The sequence below is a fragment of the Branchiostoma belcheri genome, unplaced genomic scaffold (genome assembly GCF_001625305.1).
Source record: "Branchiostoma belcheri isolate BF01 breed outbred unplaced genomic scaffold, Haploidv18h27 scaffold9, whole genome shotgun sequence".
Lineage (NCBI taxonomy): Eukaryota > Metazoa > Chordata > Leptocardii > Amphioxiformes > Branchiostomatidae > Branchiostoma > Branchiostoma belcheri.
Genome location: NW_017804575.1, coordinates 3,906,858 through 3,926,633, shown reverse-complemented (window position 1 = coordinate 3,926,633; position 19,776 = coordinate 3,906,858). Strand labels below are relative to the sequence as shown.

The window sequence follows — 19,776 nt, the reverse complement described above, 5'->3', positions numbered from 1 at the left end:
AATGTGGATTGAACTTAGATGTTAAACCACTTACGTAAAGGTCAATGATCGACTGAGCTGGCTGATATTTCTTTTTGGCTCACTATATACATGTACATGAACATGTACATGTATATAATATTGTATAACACATATGTATTCCAGTGAGCTTTAAACCAGATGGTTATGTGTGTCAGGGTATCAATGTGTATCATTACGTACAAATAACAATTTGTGAGACACCCATATATGGCTACTGGCCCAGTTTGAAAAGGTCACTGCTCTCCTTACGTAATGTTTCCGGTTACCATGGCAACACGTTACTATCCGGCTCACGCCATGTTTTAGGTCGCCATGGCGACCGTTAAATCCCTACTCACGCCATTGGACTCTGGTGACCTCAATAGGACAGGAAGTGGTAAGGCCACGATAGTACTGGATTTGGATTCAACACATTATTGGACTTCAAAATATGTTTTACACCGTTTGTAACATATTACAACGTGTTTTGTCCTGTTTGCAACATCCTAAAATGTGTTTTAGACCGTTGCAACATCTTAAAACGTGTTTTGCACCGTTTGCAACATCCTAAAACGTATTTTAGACCGTTTGTAACATCCTAAAACGTGTTTTAGACCGTTTGCAACATCCTAAAACGTATTTTAGACCGTTTGTAACATCCTAAAACGTGTTTCAGACCGTTTACAACATCCTAAAACGTGTTTTAGACCGTTTGCAACATCCTAAAACGTGTTTTAGACCGTTTGCAACATCCTAAAACGTGTTTTGTACCGTACGTTTTCTTCCCATCTGTCCACCTTGTGTGAATCTGCTGCCAATAACCTGATGCAATGATCATCACACCCAATCACTTTCACGCATTATGTCCAATTGTCAAGAAAGTGAAAAGTGCTAACTACGAGTACTTATGGTGTCGGTACTAATCTCCAAGCAGATGTAAGAAGAATCCGGCTCGTTCTCAGCCCGAGAATCGCTGGCAACATAGATGCCTAGTCATAGCACAAACTACTGCAGGAAATTGCTCACAAGAACTACGTAAATCACGATATGAAGTTCGAATTTTTTTGTCTGGTGTTTTGTCTGGTGTTTCCGTAATCCCTTTTTATAATCTGGATGAATATTATCTCCTTAATCTGATAATTGAATAATGATTCACCGGTATCTGGTCTTCTTCATCGCAAGCATTACCGTGCTTCCTAAGCAGGCTATATATTATTGTGGGGGGGGGGGCTGCTTTTAATGCATTGTGTTTGTGTGTGTTTGTGTGTGTGTGTGTGTGTGTGTGTGTGTGTGTGTGTGTGTGTGTGTGTTGTGTGTGTGTGTGTGTGTGTGTGTGTGTGTGTATGTGTGTGTGTGCGTGTGTATGTGTGTGTGTTTCTGGCATACTAGTATCACTTCTATTTGTAACGGGGTAGAAGTAATATGGCAGAAATTTTAAAAAATACATTTATAAAGGCTAAAAAACAGTCGTAGAGCCTGCTAAAGAGGATAATTAAATCTAGGCTAGTATTGTTTCATATTTAGCATTGTTTGTTAAATTACTTTCGAATGCAATTGTTAATGTTGAACAAGTCAATATACCGTTGTTTGCTAACTGATGACAACAGTTAATGTATAATCACTTTATAGACAGACACTTCTGTAGATAGCCTCACAATTCAGCCCTCCAATAAGGCTACCAGAAGGCATGTATATCTCTTGTTGAGAAATATTAAACCAGTCTGCTACTGAGGCTTGGTTATTTATCCCATTTATTTGCTACCAAAAAAAATTGTCTTGGAAAAGAGTGCTAACTGCATTGACATGTGCTAAAGATTGCAATCAAACAATGACTCATTTTTTTTACCATAAAATCATGCCATACCATTTAGCTATTGGTAAAAAAATGTGCTGGCACCTCCTCTAACCCATATTTTTACCAAAAGGTTTATTATATATTTACCTTTTGGTAAAAACTCTATTACATATTGGCACTATGTCTAGAGCTAGAAGTTCAAGGGTTAGGTGTAACAAGTCGATCGGTGTAATGTAGCCAGCTGCCGCCGCGCCGCGTGCCTGCGAAGCTGGTGTGTTACGCCGAAAGGCGGTTATACCGGCTATACAGATACAGATACAGATACTATGACCTAAAAAAATAAACCACTGTACAAAAAAAAACATTTAACACAACTTTTTTCACCCACAAATAAAAATACGTACTAAATAAACGTACTAAATAATCAAGTCTTGCTACTGCTACTACTAAATCCCACCTTCCGTGCAGTCATCTTTGTAGAAACAAAATACTTAGATGATGACGCTTGGCGATGGCCCAAATATAAAGCGCCCTTGCAACATTCAAAGTAATACTGAGATAAACTTGACTTTGGAGTGAGCTGTTTATTAGCCTAAGTGTCTAGATTTTAAGTCTGTTTGTGCACGACATGGCGCAGCCTTGTATTAAAGCAGTCTACATGCACGTATAGGTTACAAAAACGAAAATAGCGAATACATGTAGAAAGGTCCTTGATACCCCCCTCTCTCTCTTTCGTCTCCTAAGGTCCTATTGACCAGTTACTCTCCAAGCAGAGGTTTGGATTTTGGGTTATTTGGGGCGTGTTTTTATGCTTTTTTGTTGGGGTTTCTTTTTTCATTGGATTTTTTTTCATGGCGTAAAAAAACGATAAAATTGCCTAAAAATTGCTTAAAATAAGCTCAAAGCTCAAGTGTATTGACCAGTCCCGTTGCCTTCTGTTTCATATGTAATTTTCCCAACGCTCATTTTATATGCTAAGTGCTTTATGAAAAGAAACATAATCTGATTAAGACGGGAGTCGTCTCTTTTTATGATAAGCACTAACTGGACCAACCACACTATTCTCCAAAATAAGGTGTTTCTGGTATCGAATATTACATGTAAAAAAAAAAAGAATCATCATTATGCTAAGTTTCTTTTTCACCTTATTTTTTTGTTTATATATGTAATATTCGGATCTGTTGTGGAGGATTTAGTTTTGTTCTGGATTATTTTGTTTTTCTTTACATGTTGCCCTTTTGTATCTGTATACAAAAATGTCACTAGAAATTGAAAAAAAAAAATATCGAACACGAAATTCTCCGAATAGTAAAAATGAATTTTGACGGATAATTATTAATATAATGCAATATTCCACAGCGATAGACAGCGGTTGATATGTGATGGCAGAAAATATTGAAGAAATGTGCCTTACAATTCAAGAGCCGTTTAATTTTGTCCGTTCCCTGCATATGAGATGGGTGTCTTTTGATATCCACTCTGTTGCAGGTATTTGAATAACCATTTTGTGTAAGCCGCAAAATAAACGTTAACAACAATCGAAATTTGACAGTTACCCGTAGTCTTACATATATACGGGGAGGGGGGCGGAAAACATAAAAAGTGCAGCTCTTCAGCGGAATTCCGTTCTGTGCGAGGTTGTTGTGTGTTTTGGTCTCCAACCTGCTGTACTTGAACAACCATTGCCCGTTAGAAGCAATATAAAACGGCAGACGACATTGACCGTTGCCCATGGCATAGTACTAGTATGTACAACAGGTGGGTGGAAGGACGGGAAATATGTGAAGTGCAGCTCTGGCATCTTCAGCTGGGTTCCGCTCTGCGCGAGGCTGCTGTTTGTTTTGATCTCCAACCTGTTGTGTGTATATGAATAACCATTGCTCTTTAAAAGCAAAACAACGACATCGCCCGTAGTTATATGTACAACGGAGGAGGGGGGGCAAAAACATTGAAAGTATAGCTCTTCAGCTAGGTTCCGTTTTGTGCGAAGCCGGTATGTTTTGCCATTGTAAATACCGCATCAAAAGCACATGTCTGTCGTAACCATATGGCTGGTCGGCTGGGAGCGCAACCCTGCCGGCGTGTGAGCTTTATTTTTCCCGTATCTCCTAAAACCGGTCGAATTTTACAGGCTTTCAAGAGCTTCCTGATGAATAAAAAAACTAAAACGCTGTCGAACGAAAAATCTGAAAAAAAAGAAGGCCCTGGTCTATCACCTACACTATATCTGCCTGTGTTTACAACCTGCGTGTATATCTCCTATCTGACCTTCCTTGCTCGAGCTCGCTATGGGAGCAGAATGGCGACCCAAACGTACGTATAAAAAGAGACGGAGACAGATTATCGCCATTTCATTACAGAATCCGCCAGCGATCATACGGACGGCTGAGCGCTTTGTGTGTAGCGCTTGTAGATTGGTTTTGATGGCAGAAAACAAACCCCGGCACCGGGGAGAGAAGTTGGTGTTGTGATGGTGACAAAAGGAATCAGTTCTGATGAGAGGAAGGACGAACTCACCTTGGCGATTCCATCAAGTGGAAATCAATTTTCCCCCGGCGCGGCAACCTGTTCCATCAAAAATGGCAGGCGGATGGGCGTCTGGAGGCCGCTGGTTAGTCCTGTCTGCTTGTAGGCGCGGACAGAGCCCCGTACAGTCCCTCGGCAGGCGCGCACAGCCAAGCCCGGTTCTCCCGCGGCGCGAACGGGATAAACTATCAGACGAGCCGGGATCGACCCTCTCTCTCCCCACACTGTGACGCACCGCCGATTTTCCGCAAATTTTCCACCGCGCTAGCAATTACGCGGCGCGTTGCCATGGAGACGGGATGCCAATTTTGGCTCGGCGCTTGGCTGACTCAGTGGGCATGAGGAGAGGCGGGTTCATAACGTGATGGTGTGCGGGCTGGAGTGTAAGAAACACACCGCAGGTTCATATCGCCCGTACCTCAAGTGTTAGAAACACACAGCCTGACTGAAATGTATGGTAATCTAATAACAAGAGCTCGACATTAGGTTCCACATCTGTCAATGCGTTCGTTTGATCATTCGTTTATTTCCAAGAAGGTTCTATATGATATAAACTCCTATGTTTGAATAATAGAACATCCTTGTTTCCACCATCATGCCACAATATACCCAGAATTTCAAAGGAATAGAATACCATTCGCTTGTTTCATACTAGCTATGATACGGCTTGAGAAAAAGCCTGTATAAAAAAAAAGAAGAAAAAAAAACATCTGAGTGTATTTGGCCACTCTACCTTCATGCCAAATTTCATGTCATTTGGCCCAAAAATTAAGAAATGGCAGGAAAAGATGAAGAAACACGAGGGAAAACAATATGTCAGAAACACTAGTTGATATCACGAAAACATACGACGTAAAAAAAAATCGGCCACTCTTTCGTAACAGTCTTTTGATTATTCAGAACTTAACCAAAGCCTCGCGGCGAGAGGAAAGAGAGCGTTTGAAGATTGGCCGCGACCGAAATATGAAAGACGCGTCTAACGGGCGATCCTCGATCGGTTTTCGGTGGCATGAGCGTGAACTCTGACCTACTGTAGCTCCCGGTGGGGATTAACGTGTATATACCATCTGATGGCCGGGCCTGATCAATGTGGCGCCCCACAGCAAGTAATTTTCATGGATGAGATCAGGGCGCGCATTAATTTTCGCTTGATTTTGAAAAAAAAAACAACAACAAGATACTAGTATTTTGTTGCCTTCTGACAGTTGTCAACACGCCGAAAGATGTCAAAAGATGTCTGTTGCCATGCCGGAAGGTGGATGGCAGATAACTATGAAGAGATGAGACAAGAAAAGGCTCTGATTTAATGTTTTGTTTCTTACTTTGAAGCGGTGATATGTGATGCTGGCTGTGTGTACATGTATGTGATGCTCCCACTGAATCAAAACCATTTGTACAATGATTGAGTCAAAATTTTAAAATGTAGGAACCTTGTTTTTTTCGGCCCGCCTTGTTTTTTTTCGTCCGCTCGCATTAGATTTGGAGTCTGTGGAGGATGTCATCCATAAAATTTACTTGCTGTGGCCTAATGTGTATAATCTCCAGACAACCTTGGTTTGTATGCATGTCTTTTTGCATCGATTTGAGGCAAATACGTAGAGAAAAGAAGTTGAAAGGCCTATTAAATTGACTGAAGTATGGACTACAAATCGGCATCATAGGCTTAGAGATTTAATATACGCCAAAAAACAGAGTATATTCACTCACGTTCCATACCAATTAAGTACTAGTATACAGGTGCTGATCGCCATGTTGGTGTCCTTGATTTGCATGTTCTATCGTCCGGGTCTTATTCTATGTTCTCTACGTTGAACTACGAACGGTCAGAAGTGGTTGTTATAGAGGGTCAGATAACTTCAAAAGCTTTCGAAAACGCTTGGGGTAGAATCCACAGAAATACAAATAGGGACACCAACATGGCGGGTGGGAACAGTGGTGACGTCACGTGAAAACGCTCTATAATCCCCCGCCGTGTTTCTATCATCCTGCCGTTTCTTTGCCAGTCACGTAGGGTAGCGTGATTTCATTACTACCGTCGTCGTCTGATTTTCCTCCGCCATAGATTATCCGCGTGTTTGGATCTATATCCTTTTAGTGTCTTCATTTTCTGACAAGGTACCTTTCTAAGATTGCAGCCGTTTTTCGGACGATGTGCCATAACCAATTGTGATCATTTTCTCGTCACTTCCAAGAAAAACATCAACCGTAATGACGTTTAAAAAGATGAACGCGTAGGCGGCGTACTTTTCGGAACTGCTTTCTCATGATTACTCGGAACTGCAAAGGAGGTCGCGTGCTGTGTGAAAGGACCTGCTTCAAGAATGGATGTACAAGATGAAAGACGCACGGAATATCGGAGATCAGTAGCTTTTCGGTGGCTTTCTGGCTGCTTTTGCTTCTTGCTTTTCTTGCTTCTGATAAGGCCACACCAAGTAAATTTTATGGATGACGTCCGCGCGCGCATTGATTTTGGCCTGTTCCTAGGAAAAAAGAAATTCTGCTTCCTGTAACTATGACCAAAGAGTCACGACAGTGCTGCAAATCGTCAGATTGACGTGAAACCCGTAACGCGAAATGGGTAACGAGCAAAAATGTGATGAAAGAAACAGGACAGGACTACAACTGCTGTTTCAACTGATTTTTTTGCTATTTTGATGATGAATGAAAGACTTCTTGCTTGTTACACTGTATCACCACATTCAATTTGTGTCCTAACATTTGTCGTCTCTTAGTATATTTCTTATCTAGGCATCTTGTTGTTTAGGGCCCTTCTTGTTTTTTTTCGCCCTCTCGCATTAGATTTAGGTTCTCTAAAGGACGTCATCCATAAAATTTACCTGGTGTGGCCTAATTACTGTTTTTTGATGATTTGCCACGACAAACTAGCAGTAGCTTTCATGTGGCTTTCTGGCTGCTTTTGCTTGTTGCTTTTTTTCTGATAATTACTGTTTTCTGATGATTTGCCACCACAAACTAGCCCCCGGGCATACCAGGCTCCATGACTTGGCTTTTCGGGAGAAGCTTACCAGTATGTTGTTTTTGGCATATATATAACGGTGTTTGATTGTGGTTTAGAAGCTAATTATGCTGGGGTCGTGTGGCGTAACGGCAGCGTTCTCGACTCGGAACCAAAGGCCCCGGGTTCGAGTCCTGACATGCCACCGATCTTGTGCCCTTGGGAAAGGCACTTTACACAACTTTCCTCACTTCGCTCAGGTGTAAATGAGTATTGTACTGTCCCTGTGTTGGTGGCGGCATTAATATACGTTGAAAAAACTTGAGTGTGCCGTCACCACGTCTTGTGATTACATGTTTCGGAAAAAAAATTATGGTGAACTGTATTCAAATTCGGTACTGGTATGGAATCTTGCTTGAACAATCCAACGTCGGAAATGATTAGATTCTGGGACCCCTGGTGGCTTTCCTTCGTATTGCAACACAACTCGCAGCGTAATATGTTATTCTGGCAGAGACGAATATTTTGTCCTTTTCTGATCAATTATGAAAAGTTACGGATAATTTAGGTAACCTGACCCTCACATCGATTGGAGTTTCCGGCGGCCAATGAGACGCAACAGCTGGCGGCCAGACAATTGCAAGGGGCGTTAAAAACACAGAACCCATCATCTATCATGAAAGTTCATCTGTGTTGGTAGCTACAATGTTTAAAGTTAAAACTTTTGTTCCAACACAACAAAGTTCTCTCACCTAGAGCTTTCGACCAGTCACTCTGGTCTTCCTCAGTAGACTGACCCAGTGAAGCTTGTCACGTGGCTTCTTTGAAGTGTGACGTCAACACTGGGTCCTGAGTCAAAGGTATCTGGTAGACGATGTCGGCCCCCGTCGCGGTTGAGTGAAGGGTGATGGGCCCTGATGAAAATAGCCTCTTTCGCCCCTTTCAGGAAATAGCCTTGTTCAGTGTCCAACATTCTTACAGTGTCCAGTGAAAAGCCACGTGACAAGCTTCACTGGGTCAGTCTACTGAGGAAGACCAGAATGACTGGTCAAAAGCTCTAGGTGAGAGAACTTTGTTGTGTTGGATCAAAAGTTTTAACTTTAAATAACCTATCATCTGCTTAGAAAAAACTATTAGCGCACACCCATAAAAGCCTACGAGATAAATGACCTGTTCCACAACTCCCCCAAAATATGGGTGTTTTCTGACGGAATGTTACATTATTACCTATAAAAAACTGTTTCTGTGTAAAATATATTTTTAGGGAGCGAGTATGGTAGCTCCGGTATACAATACAAATAGGATGGCACCCAGGCTATGTAATTGTAACTTAGTCATATAATGAAGACAGTATATCTGCAACTTTCAGTATTTGGAAAACCAACCTTATGCTCAATTTCATCTTTCAAGTTGGCCGTCAAAGCTGTATCAAAGTGAGCTGTATCGCATTTTTGCCTAACAGATATCAGTATAGTATGGGATAGAGTTGATTCAACTTACTAGTACTTCATTGAACGACCTTCCAGAAAATTGACTTTGAAAATCCAGCTTTGCCGCCCTGAAATTATTATTGCATTGACCAACAACAGATCTGCCAGAAGCGTACAATTTATCTAGTCGGGCTGGGAAAATTGGAAGAGGAAAAAAACAAGTGATTGTGATGCCGTGTAACCTCTCAGGCACTTAGTCTCCTCTTCCGAAGAGCTGGAACTAATGTATTCTTTCCGAGCCCGCTAAGTGGCTCTTTGAAATTTCCACTAGAAACGCTACTAATGATGCAGAGCCTAACGGATCCATCTGGAGCATACCACCTCGGATGGACACGGGGGTGTGCAGGACCAGACGAGGCCAATTCTACTTGTAAATCAATTCTTCAATTTCGTCAATTCTTTATTGTTATATCAACATTGCAGACATACACATAATGTTGCCTGAATGACATTGATATTTACAATACTAAAATACACGTATATACAAATGTATACATGGTTCTAATATGAACTGTACATGACAAGTACCATTCTGATTATATAGTCTGATTATAGAGTCTGATGGACTGATGTAGGAAAGAGTTCTGGGTGGGGGATGAAAGTGGTGTTTTTTGTTTCTGAATGAGCGTACGGTAGCTGCTGAGCTAGAGACAGGGACAAGGTCATGTAGGGGGCGGTCGTCTTGTGTGAAGAGTAGAAGTAGTGCAAAAATACATACTAGGCCACAACAAGTAATTTTTACCTTCGCCAAGAAGGTTATGTTTTCAGTAGCGTTTGTCTGTGTGTGGGTATGTGTGTTTGTGTGTGTGTGGTTTAGCAAGATAACTCGAGAAGCAGTAAATGGATTGGAATGAAACTTGGTAGGTGGGTAGGTCTTAATGAGACCTAGAAATTATTAGATTTTGGGCCCCCTGGCGGCTTTCCTAGGTACTGCAGCTGAACTTCCGGTTTTGATATCTCATGTTCTGGACATGCTAGGGTCACGAAGTTTGGTTGGTAGAATGCTCTTGTGGTAGGGAAGAAGTGACGTGAGTTTGGGTCCCCTAGCGCCTTGTTCTGGAACTGCAGGAGCATTTGTTGAAAAAATTTGAAGGACGATAACTCAAGAACCGGTTGACGTATTGTCGTGATTTTTGGTATGTAAGTAGTATAAGTGATGCTTGACATGATCAGATGGCAATTATGCAAATCAGGCGCTAATTTGCATAATTAATGAGGAAATTCTATAACTCTGCTTTGTTCGATAATAGAACTATGAAACACTTGTGACATCTACTTGAGAACGAGAAAAACATCTGAGGATATATATTATGTAAATGAGGACCTAATTTGCATAATTAATGGAAAATTCTTATAATTTCATAGCTGTAACTGCTGCACCCCGAATTTCATACTTGCCACATTTGGAAGTTAAGTGAAGGTGAACATCAACAAACATAATTTATTCAAATCATGACCTCATTTGCATAATTTATGAGGAAGTGCTAAAATAGCCTTTTTGTTATGATAAGGCTGTCATTGGATGAAGAATATGATCAACTGACATAGTCCATGCAAATGAGGCTCTTATTTACAAAATCAATGATTAAAATTGTATAATTCGTCACCCGCAAGGGTTAACCTCATTTGGCGAAGGTATGAGATTGTGGAACTCTTGTTATGGATGACATCCTCCACAGACTCCAAATCTAATGCGAGCGGGCGAAAAAAAACAAGGTGGGCCGAAAAAACAAGGTTACTACATTTTAAAATTTTGACTCAATCATTGTACAGATGGTTTTGATTCATTGGGAACATCACATATACACAGCCAGCATCACATATCACTGCATCAAAGTAAGAAACAAAACATTAAATCAGAGCCTTTTCTTGTCTCCTCTCTTTATAGTTATCTGCCATACAACTTCTGGCTTGGCAACAGACATCTTTGCACATTTTCGGCATGGTGACCACTGTCAGAAGGCAACAAAATTTCTTGTTTTTTTTCCCAAATCAGGCGAAAATTAATGCGCGCGCTGATGTCATCCATAAAAATTACTTGCTGTGGCCATATATTAAAAAATGGGACAACTTTTTGCCAGAGGACTTGGCCGTTTAGGCATAGGCAAAAACTCCACTGGCAAATTATTTAGCATATTTGGCCAATTCCCATCATATCGCCAGCAAGTTGAAAAGACCTGCTCAGGCTAATTTTAGTCCGTGTCATCGGTGTGCACAAGAAACCAAAGGAAGCCAGCAATCCAAAGTCTTCTGTGAGAATAAATCGCCCATTAAAGGCATCCAGTTCAGTTTTTAGGGCTTGGAAAACCGATTTTTCAAAACGAATATTCTAGTCGTACTGAGTTGAAACCATACTATCCCAATGTATATGGACCCTCATGGAGCAGACATTCCCAAAAATTCTGACAGAAACTGGTTATTTACTGGAACGGCCCTGGGCTGATTTTTAGGGTACCACCCAGAAAATTAAGGACTCATCTTGGGGCTTGTTCCTGCAGTTTTAAATGCCCAAAGTATGAAATGCTGATCTAAATGTGCGAACGTGAAGCAGTACTGTCAACACCACAAAGATTGCCTTAGAATATTTCCAGTTTTTCTGCCCTGAAATCGCATTGGATGACGTTAAGAAGTTATAACATGCATATGGTACCGCAGAAGGGTGATAATTCTGAAAATGGACAGAAGGGCGAGAATTGTAAAAAAAATTGTCCTGAAGATGCGGTGAAACGGGCAATCACAATTCTTCGCACACATCAACATCAGCAGGACTCCATTCAAACGTGTTCAATGACCAGTTTGCGGCGCGGTCGTTACCGCGTGAAGTGGAGCTTCAGATTACAACCAGCGTCAACAGGCTGTACCTTCTGACTAGCCTCCGCCGCAGACCATACGGCGCATTTCTTTTCAACTAGCTACGTGCAGTGTTCAGATCTAGACAGCTTCCGGCTTCTGATTGGTTGTCGGGTATCGTTCTAGACAGCTTCCGGCTTCTGATTGGTTGTCGGGTTCCAGATAGCTTCCGGCTTCTGATTGGTTGTTGGGTTCTGGATAGCTTCCGGCTTCTGATTGGTTGTCGGGTTCTAGACAGCTTCCGGCTTCTGATTGGTTGTCGGGTTCTGGATGAGGAAATCTGTCTGATATTGACATTTACTGCCATTTTTGTCATTATTTCATATTTGGAGCATTTCAAATAGCCCCATAACTGCACGCTACATGAGGTGTCTCTTTATTTCTGGGGTACCGCCCATAAATAGCTAGAACCAGCCTATGATACAAAACAAGCAACCGTTTTCCATCAGCGATATACCATTACCATGGTGACAGACGTCTGGTTCAGTACTCTCCAAGCAGAGGTTTGGGTTTTGGGGGTATTTTTAGCGTGTTTTTGGGCTTTTTATCGGGGTTTCTCTTTTGCACTGAATTTTTTTCCTCCAAGCAGAGGTTTGGGTTTTGGGGGTATTTTTAGCGTGTTTTTAGGCTTTTTTTATCGGGGTTTCTCTATTGCACTGATTTTTTTCCCCATCAAACCCCCAAAAAAATTCAGTGCAAAGGAGAAACCCTGATAAAAAAGCCTTAAAACACGCTAAAAATACCCCCAAACCTCTGCTTGGAGAGTATGGTTCAGGTCATTGTGATTGGAAAATAAGAAACTGAGCAAAAATAATATGTTTTCCTTCGGTAAATACAAAAAAAAATGCCCGGTGGGGTCTGCAACGGAGGCTATCCTCAGACGAACCGGTTAGAATTCACGCCTGTTGCCGTTACGCCCAGTAACGATGTGCCGGCACGACAGGTCCGACAATCATACGCTGATTAAATTGCTAGCTGCCCATCACTGCTGATCGGCTCCACTAAATGTAGAATTTGTATTCATTAGAAGTGAATAGTCCACGAAAGTAGTATAGCGTGCACAGAATGAATACTCATATTCAGGTGATGTTGCCTCATTGGCAAAATTTATGCAGTTTCAAAAATAATATTTTTCTATACAAATGTAACAATTGAAGGGCTATTAATATTTCTACAAATCATATTACACAATCTTAATATGATAGCAATATAATCAATGAATATTTTCAATTCCTATCATATTTATTTTCTTTTACTTTGAGGAAATTCACCAAATTACAAAATCGGGTCCATAGGCATAGTCTAAGAATTGAAGACAGTACTTAATGCTTACTGCTCCTTTCGGCTATTACACATTAAGGTTCCTCACAAGAAAGAGTATGGGCTATAAAATCCAGAATGGCAAAAAATAATCAAAGCGCAGACTCAGGACCTTTAGTGACATAGTTATGATATATGTCAGTACTCTTCAACACTATTATTGCCATCTTAATTTTGACAGTAAAAGTTATTAAAAAGTAAAAAAATACTACTCGTACATCAATTAATCATTTATGTCACAGAATTGGTGACCTCTGTCCTTTGACCTGTATGACTCCTGACCTTTACCCCATAGACCAGGTCATCCCTGCAGCCTACAACCAGCAGGTCTCCCCAGACAACAGGAGAGGAGAAAACTTCTCCCGGCAGCGTCAGGGTGGACAGACAGCTTCCTGAGTCCAAGGTCAAAATGTACAGTGTGCCCTTGGTGGAAGCAACAGCCACGCATGGGTGACCTTGAGATGTACTGACAGCTGTGGTGCTGTCCTTTTTAGTTCTCACTTTGGCTATAGCGTCAACTGAAGGCACTGGTGAATGAGACATGTTAGGAGACTGTTTCTGGTTTAAGATTTCGCTAGACTCTAAGACTGTTGTGGAGCCTGCATGAAGGTGAAAGACAAAGGGTGTGGCGTACACAGCTGAGTCTGTTTCAAACTTCCACCTGAGATGACCTTGGGCTGTTAGACAGTACACATGGTGATCATGTGACCCCACAACAATCACATCCTGTCCCTCCAAAACGTCACTTGTTGATGATGATGATGATAAAGATGGAGATGAGAAGATGGGGCCGGCGGTCGTGAAACTCCAGGTGATGTTGCCACGGTGATCCACGCAGTACAGTTCTCCATCCACACATCCCACGTAGATCCACCGCGATGTGATACGAGGGGAAGAGAAGATGGGCTTGGGGCAGGCAGTGCGCCATAGAACAGCACCTGTATCCTATTAGAACACAGGACATTACCATTTATTTACATCTCTTCTTGCAATTCAGTCCAACATGAACTACATTAGTTTTGTACTAACTACCTCATGAGGGCTTGTCCACTTTGGTCACTTCTAGGTTGTTTTTTTAGATTAAGCATAGGTATGGTCAGCTTCCTGTCAATGATGGCCACCTGTCTATATGGTGACCACTTTTGCTAAGACCCTTGAATAGTTGCTATACCCAAGTTTACTACAGTTTTAAGATTACAATTAATAAAAAAGGTATCAATTTTGGGCCACTAGTGACCCTGATGCAAGGAAAACCATGTACACATATGATGGGAGAGCTGACGAGTTCATGACCTATGTTGGCCTTGCTGGATCCCACTTCTGACACCATGTTGTAGATTTAGCTTCTTGACTTGAACTACTTGGAGATAGAAACTGGGTTTCTAACTGCTGTATGCAAGGCATTTGTTTGTGAAAAGTAAGTTCAGTTCAATACCCAGGTGAAGAGAAAGGGTATATATATATCCAGATGGTTTGAGTTGAGGATCATATTACTATTAATGACTGTTCTATAACAGTGGGTACAGGATCTTCTTCTTCTTTCATTTGAGGCAGGCGCCTTCAACTAGCTGAAGATTCTGCTGCCTTTTGTGGCTAGTACAGGGGTTCCCCAGGCCTCCATCTGGGTGATTTGTAGTGAATCACCAACTCCCAGACAGTAGAATTTTGTACCATCGCACACCGGGGCATGCCCCTACTCTTTTTCGAATGGTGTGGTGGGTTCTTTTACGTGCGCGGGTTATGGCTCTCCCCAAACACGGGACCTTCATTTAATGTCCTATCCGAGGCTAGGTATTCATTCACACCCGAGTGAAGTGAGGAAAGTCATGTAAAGTGCCTTTCCCAAGGGCACAAGATCGGTGACATGGGTGGGGATCGAACCCAGGGCCTCTAGGTCCTGAGCCGAAAGCGCTACCACTGCGCCACACGACCCCACTACAGGATGTTCAGATGGGTGTACAGAAAGTACGCAATGGAACAAAATATGACTCACTGGGGCATCATAGCAAAACACTCTCCTTTAACAAAGACAGAGTGGAGAAAGTCTGTGGTAAGACATGATTACCGGGTTGATGGCGATCAGTATGCCTGTCAGTGTTCCCACACACAGCAGTCTGGGACTGGACCCCAGGCATGGTGAGGAGAACACAGAACCTCCACCACAGTGGGTCTTCCACACACAGCACTGAGCCTGGGGATATACACAGGTACACAGTCACTAGATGTATAACACTAACCATGATTTCCTATAATGTCCAGACCATGAGATATCAAAACTGGAAGTTCCACTGCAGTACCATAACAAGTGCCAGGTGGCTCAAAAAATCTAATCATTTCGAGGTCCCATCAAGGCCTACCAACATACCAAATATCAAGACAAGCCTTCTTGAGTTATCACCTTTATTGACAGACAGATGGAAACACACAAACACACAAACGCTACTGAAAACATAACCTTCTAGGCAAAGGTTATAATTTACATTTATTGGAAACATAACTGGCCAGGAGTAATTTATCGAAAAACAGTAATGATTTAAAGGATTCTGGTCATTTGGCAAATATATATGACTGGTTTATTTGCAAAAATAACACACATACTACATACATAGTACAGTAAGTTGGAAGCTTTTTTGCAGCCGAGAGGCTGAATTAAGCAGTTTTTACAGTTACAAACATTATACATATTTTGAAAATGAAAAGCACGGCATATACATGGCTTGTGCATAAACATCAATTTTGGGCTAGACTAGTGCACATTTTATGCACAAACAACTGTTGCACGTAACAAGGACAAACAGCAACAACTAATGAAGAGAAAATACAGGACTAAATGTGTCAGCTGACCTTCAGATCCAGAGCGTGCACGTGCTGATCATGTGACCCAACAAAGACAATCGAAGATTTCGTATCCAGGCAAGGGCTAGACTTCACTGCACCTCCTGTGTGGTAACGCCATCGTATCGCCCCCGTCCGCGACTCGAGAACGTAGACACAGTTGTCATAGCAACCTAATGGAAGGAAATGTCAGACATCATTAATACCACCGTAAATAATTTCATCAGGTTGGTAAACGACTGAATAGCAAAGGTCTTTTTATCACAATCATTTATTTTTCAAGCCGACGTTTTGATGACCGTCTGTCATCTTCATCAGGACAATTCTGACTGGTTTACTGTGCACTGACACTAGATGTTACTTGGTGCATAGTACACTAAAGGTGTTACATAGTTCATAGTGCACTTAAATTGTAACACCTTTAGTGCACTATGCACCAAGTAACATCTAGTGTCAGTGCAAACTAAACCAGTCAGAAGTGCCCTGATGAAGATGACAGAAGGTCATTGAAATGTCGGCTCGAAAAATAAATGGTTGTGATAAAAAGAACTTTGCTATTCAATCATTAATACCAGTTCTATAGTTTTGAGTTCCTAACATCTAAGATTTAATCATATTTTCCAGACAATACTTGCCAGGTGGTATCCAAGCAGATGTAGGGCCTGTTTTTGTTTTTTTTTCAAAAGAAAGATTTTATGTTTGCCTTCACAGAAGGAAAACATATTGTTTTAGCTTGGTTTCTTCTTCTTCGCAAATAAGGTCAATGACCTGGACCAGATGGCTGTCACCATGGTATTGGATTACATTATGTATCAAGTGATACAAAGTTAGAGGGGCTGGTCACCCTATTATATGAATGTGTTTGAGTAAGACTAAACAGAGCAGTAGTTTGTTCCCTTATATATATTAGAAGGTAAACGTTATGCATTTGCTTTGCAACTGTGACCTTTCTACTTTACATCATATCTGGTATCATCCATAAAATCCCCTTTCTTATCAACAAGAGTGGCGTTGGGTGGTGTAGTGGTTAGAGCGTTCGACTATGAACCGGGAGACCCGGGTTCGATTCCGAGTCGTACTCGGGGCATGTCTGAACATGCGCCCCGACGTTGTGCCCTTGGAAAAGGCACTTTACACGAATTTCCTCACTCCACCCAGGTGTGAATGGGTACCTAACTTCTGTTGGGGAAAGTCGTATTGAGGTCACCTGGCGCCGAATGGCTGCCGTATAGACCCTTGTGACAGTTCCACAAAAATTTGTGGAACAAATATGTGTATCATGATTGTGTATTATTTGATTGTTGTGATTTGTCTTGATTATTATGTGATACCCTGCATCAATTCAGCCGTATAAAGGCTGCGACTGCACGGGTACTGTTTGGACAATAAAAACCATTTTAAAAAAACAAACAAACAAACAAACACTGAGACATTCTCACCCACAATGATGAGTTCCCCATCAGTAGAACAACAGGCTGAGGATTCAACCCTGTCCCCCAGCTCTGTGTCCCACAACAGGTCCCCTGTATCCATGGCAACTGCACAAAACCTGTGGGAGTGTGAGCCGATGAACACAACCCCTGCTGGGTACCAACTGGAAAAACAAATAAGATTGATTATCATGAAAGTTCATCTGTGTTGGTAGTAATCATGTTGAATAATGTTGAACTTTATTCCGACACAAAGATTAAACAGAACAAATTTTCAACAACCACTGTCACCTTCATCAGAAAAAATTGATAAATAAATAAATTAATTTAGATTAATAAACCATAAATTAACAAAGCAATTAACATAAAAAGCAGCACTTAGAACATGATGCAACATTGTGTTGTGTACATTGGAAATTGCAATAAAAAAACTCGCAGTACAGAAATTCATCTATACATACACACACACAAACACACACACTCAGACACAGACAGAAATACATGCCAACAACAAATTTCACTTCATTTGGGCGAACTACTAAACATCCAGCAAAACTTCGCCTTTTGTGCTTCAGGGCTCGAAATTCATTTTTGGGAATAGGTGCACTGGTGCACCCAACCTACAAAATTGGGTGCACAAAAAATTTTTGTGTGCACCATATAAAACAAAACATCTGAAATGGGAGCTTCAAAATCTTAAACAGTACTGCAACATAGATTTTATTGTTTTTCTGACACTTATATGCCAAGAATATCCTGTATACATTTGATATGTGAAAAAATGCATGTACCTACAAAAATATTTGTGTGTACCAGTGCACCCACAGAAAAAAATTGGGTGCAGAGCTCCAATTTTGGGTGCACTAAGGTGCACATGCACCCAGTATTTCGAGCCCTGTGCTTGGTCAACTGCTAAAAACAGCAATACTGTACACTAGATAAAACATGCAGTACCTGACATCAGTGATTAGAAGTGGCGAGGCGTCCACACATTTTCCTGTGTCACATGTCCACCCTGTCTCCATGGAAACAGTGGCTTCTGTTGCTAAGCAACTGACATCTTCCCTAGCTGCAGTTGACGATGTAACATCTGGTGCTACGCAGTGAACTTGTCCATTCTCCTCTATGCTGGGTTGGAGACAAACAGTTTGGGAACCTCTCTGCACAGCTAAAGCACAGTTAGTTCTACTAACATCTTGTGACACCTGTGTTCTTTTATGGACCGGTCTTAGAACACTGTCTTCAGATGTCTTCATCTTCTTTGGCAGCTGCTCACCTGAATGTCTGATCACAGATCTCTTCTCCTGAGACTTTTTGTCTTCTCCAGACATTTTTCTGGAACTAGATTGTCCCTTATGTAGTATATGTTCTTGTGTAATCTCTAATTTTGAACTGGAAGGTTCGTTGATTTGGACGTTGTTCTTTTCCTGTAATACAGACTGTGCATATCTCACGAGGTCTCCTAAGGTCTGATGTAAGATGATGTCCAGGGCGTGAGGAAAGGTGTGTCTGAATGTGTCCTGCAGGTTTTCTGCCAGCTGGACTGCTGTGAGGGAGTCTCCTCCACTGGACAGGAACGACAACGTCTGGTTCTCCTCCTGGTCTGTTGTCAGGGTTCCCCCAGATCGCTGGAGAAATCATGAAAAGAAACCTACAGTGGGTGTCACTGGAAGACAGACGAAAAACGTCCAGACTATGCATGACGTACAATTAGTGACTAATAAACTGGTGGAAGTACCAACTACTAAGTACCTAATACCAGCCCAGAAGAGAACAAGAAATAGTTATGCCTTCAAGTACCGGAGTTATCAACAAAGAATTGGGGTTTTCAAAAACTCTTTCTTCTCTAGAACTACTGGAACTCTCTGTCACCGAGTACAGTAAGGGGCATTATCATTAGATAGCTTTAAACAATGTTCAGAGTTAGATGTTAAAGCATAAGGTGTAACAAGTTGATCGGTGTAATATAGCCAGCTGCCGCCACGCCGCGTGCCTGTGAAGCTGTGTGTTACGCTGAAGGGCAGTTATACCGGCTATACAGATACAGATACAGATAAATGGTAAGTTATAGATATGAAAAAATTAGATTACAACTACAGTTTTGAACTGTCTGTAAATCCTTAGGTCAATGGAAAGATTAATACCCGGTGAGTAAAGGGAGCAGGAAAAATGAGATACAATAAACAGGTGGTCTTTATTCTGGTGTGGTCACTTGTACAGGTTTGTGATTGTAAAAGGAGTCCATTGGTTGTTTTGGTGGAAAGAAGTACAACAGTTACTGTACATTGAAGAAATCCATTGAGCCACCCACCTGCCAAAGATCACATACACACTGGTGCATATCAGTGTCACGGTCCACTGTCAGAGGTGGTTCTAGTTGTGCAGATAGCAGCAATGCTTCCTTGTCAACTTTTCCTGGTAACAACAAAACAGAATCATCAACTTAGGCCACACCAATTTAATTTGTTGGTTCTCGGATTCGCCTCTTCGTTTTTTTCTGATTTGCAAAAAAAAAATTTGATTCTGGTCCTGAATCAACTGAAAAATGCTCATGTTTTGCCCCCCAACAGTTGA

At 41.5% G+C, this 19,776-nt stretch overlaps 1 protein-coding gene across 1 annotated transcript in view; it reads right to left on the bottom strand.

The window, feature by feature from the left end:
- Positions 1–12,735: 12,735 nt before the first annotated feature.
- LOC109487639 (acyl-CoA synthetase family member 4-like) overlaps positions 12,736–19,776 on the bottom strand; it is a 13,158-nt gene continuing 6,117 nt past the window's right edge. Inside the window, exons 9-14 of the mRNA XM_019791643.1 lie at positions 19,514–19,617; positions 18,157–18,830; positions 17,212–17,366; positions 15,782–15,945; positions 15,003–15,128; positions 12,736–13,882 (exon numbers count right to left, since the gene is read on the bottom strand). Coding sequence (XP_019647202.1) covers positions 13,169–13,882; positions 15,003–15,128; positions 15,782–15,945; positions 17,212–17,366; positions 18,157–18,830; positions 19,514–19,617 — 1,937 coding nt within the window. The 3' untranslated portion in view covers positions 12,736–13,168. The remainder of the gene's footprint in view (positions 13,883–15,002; positions 15,129–15,781; positions 15,946–17,211; positions 17,367–18,156; positions 18,831–19,513; positions 19,618–19,776) is intronic.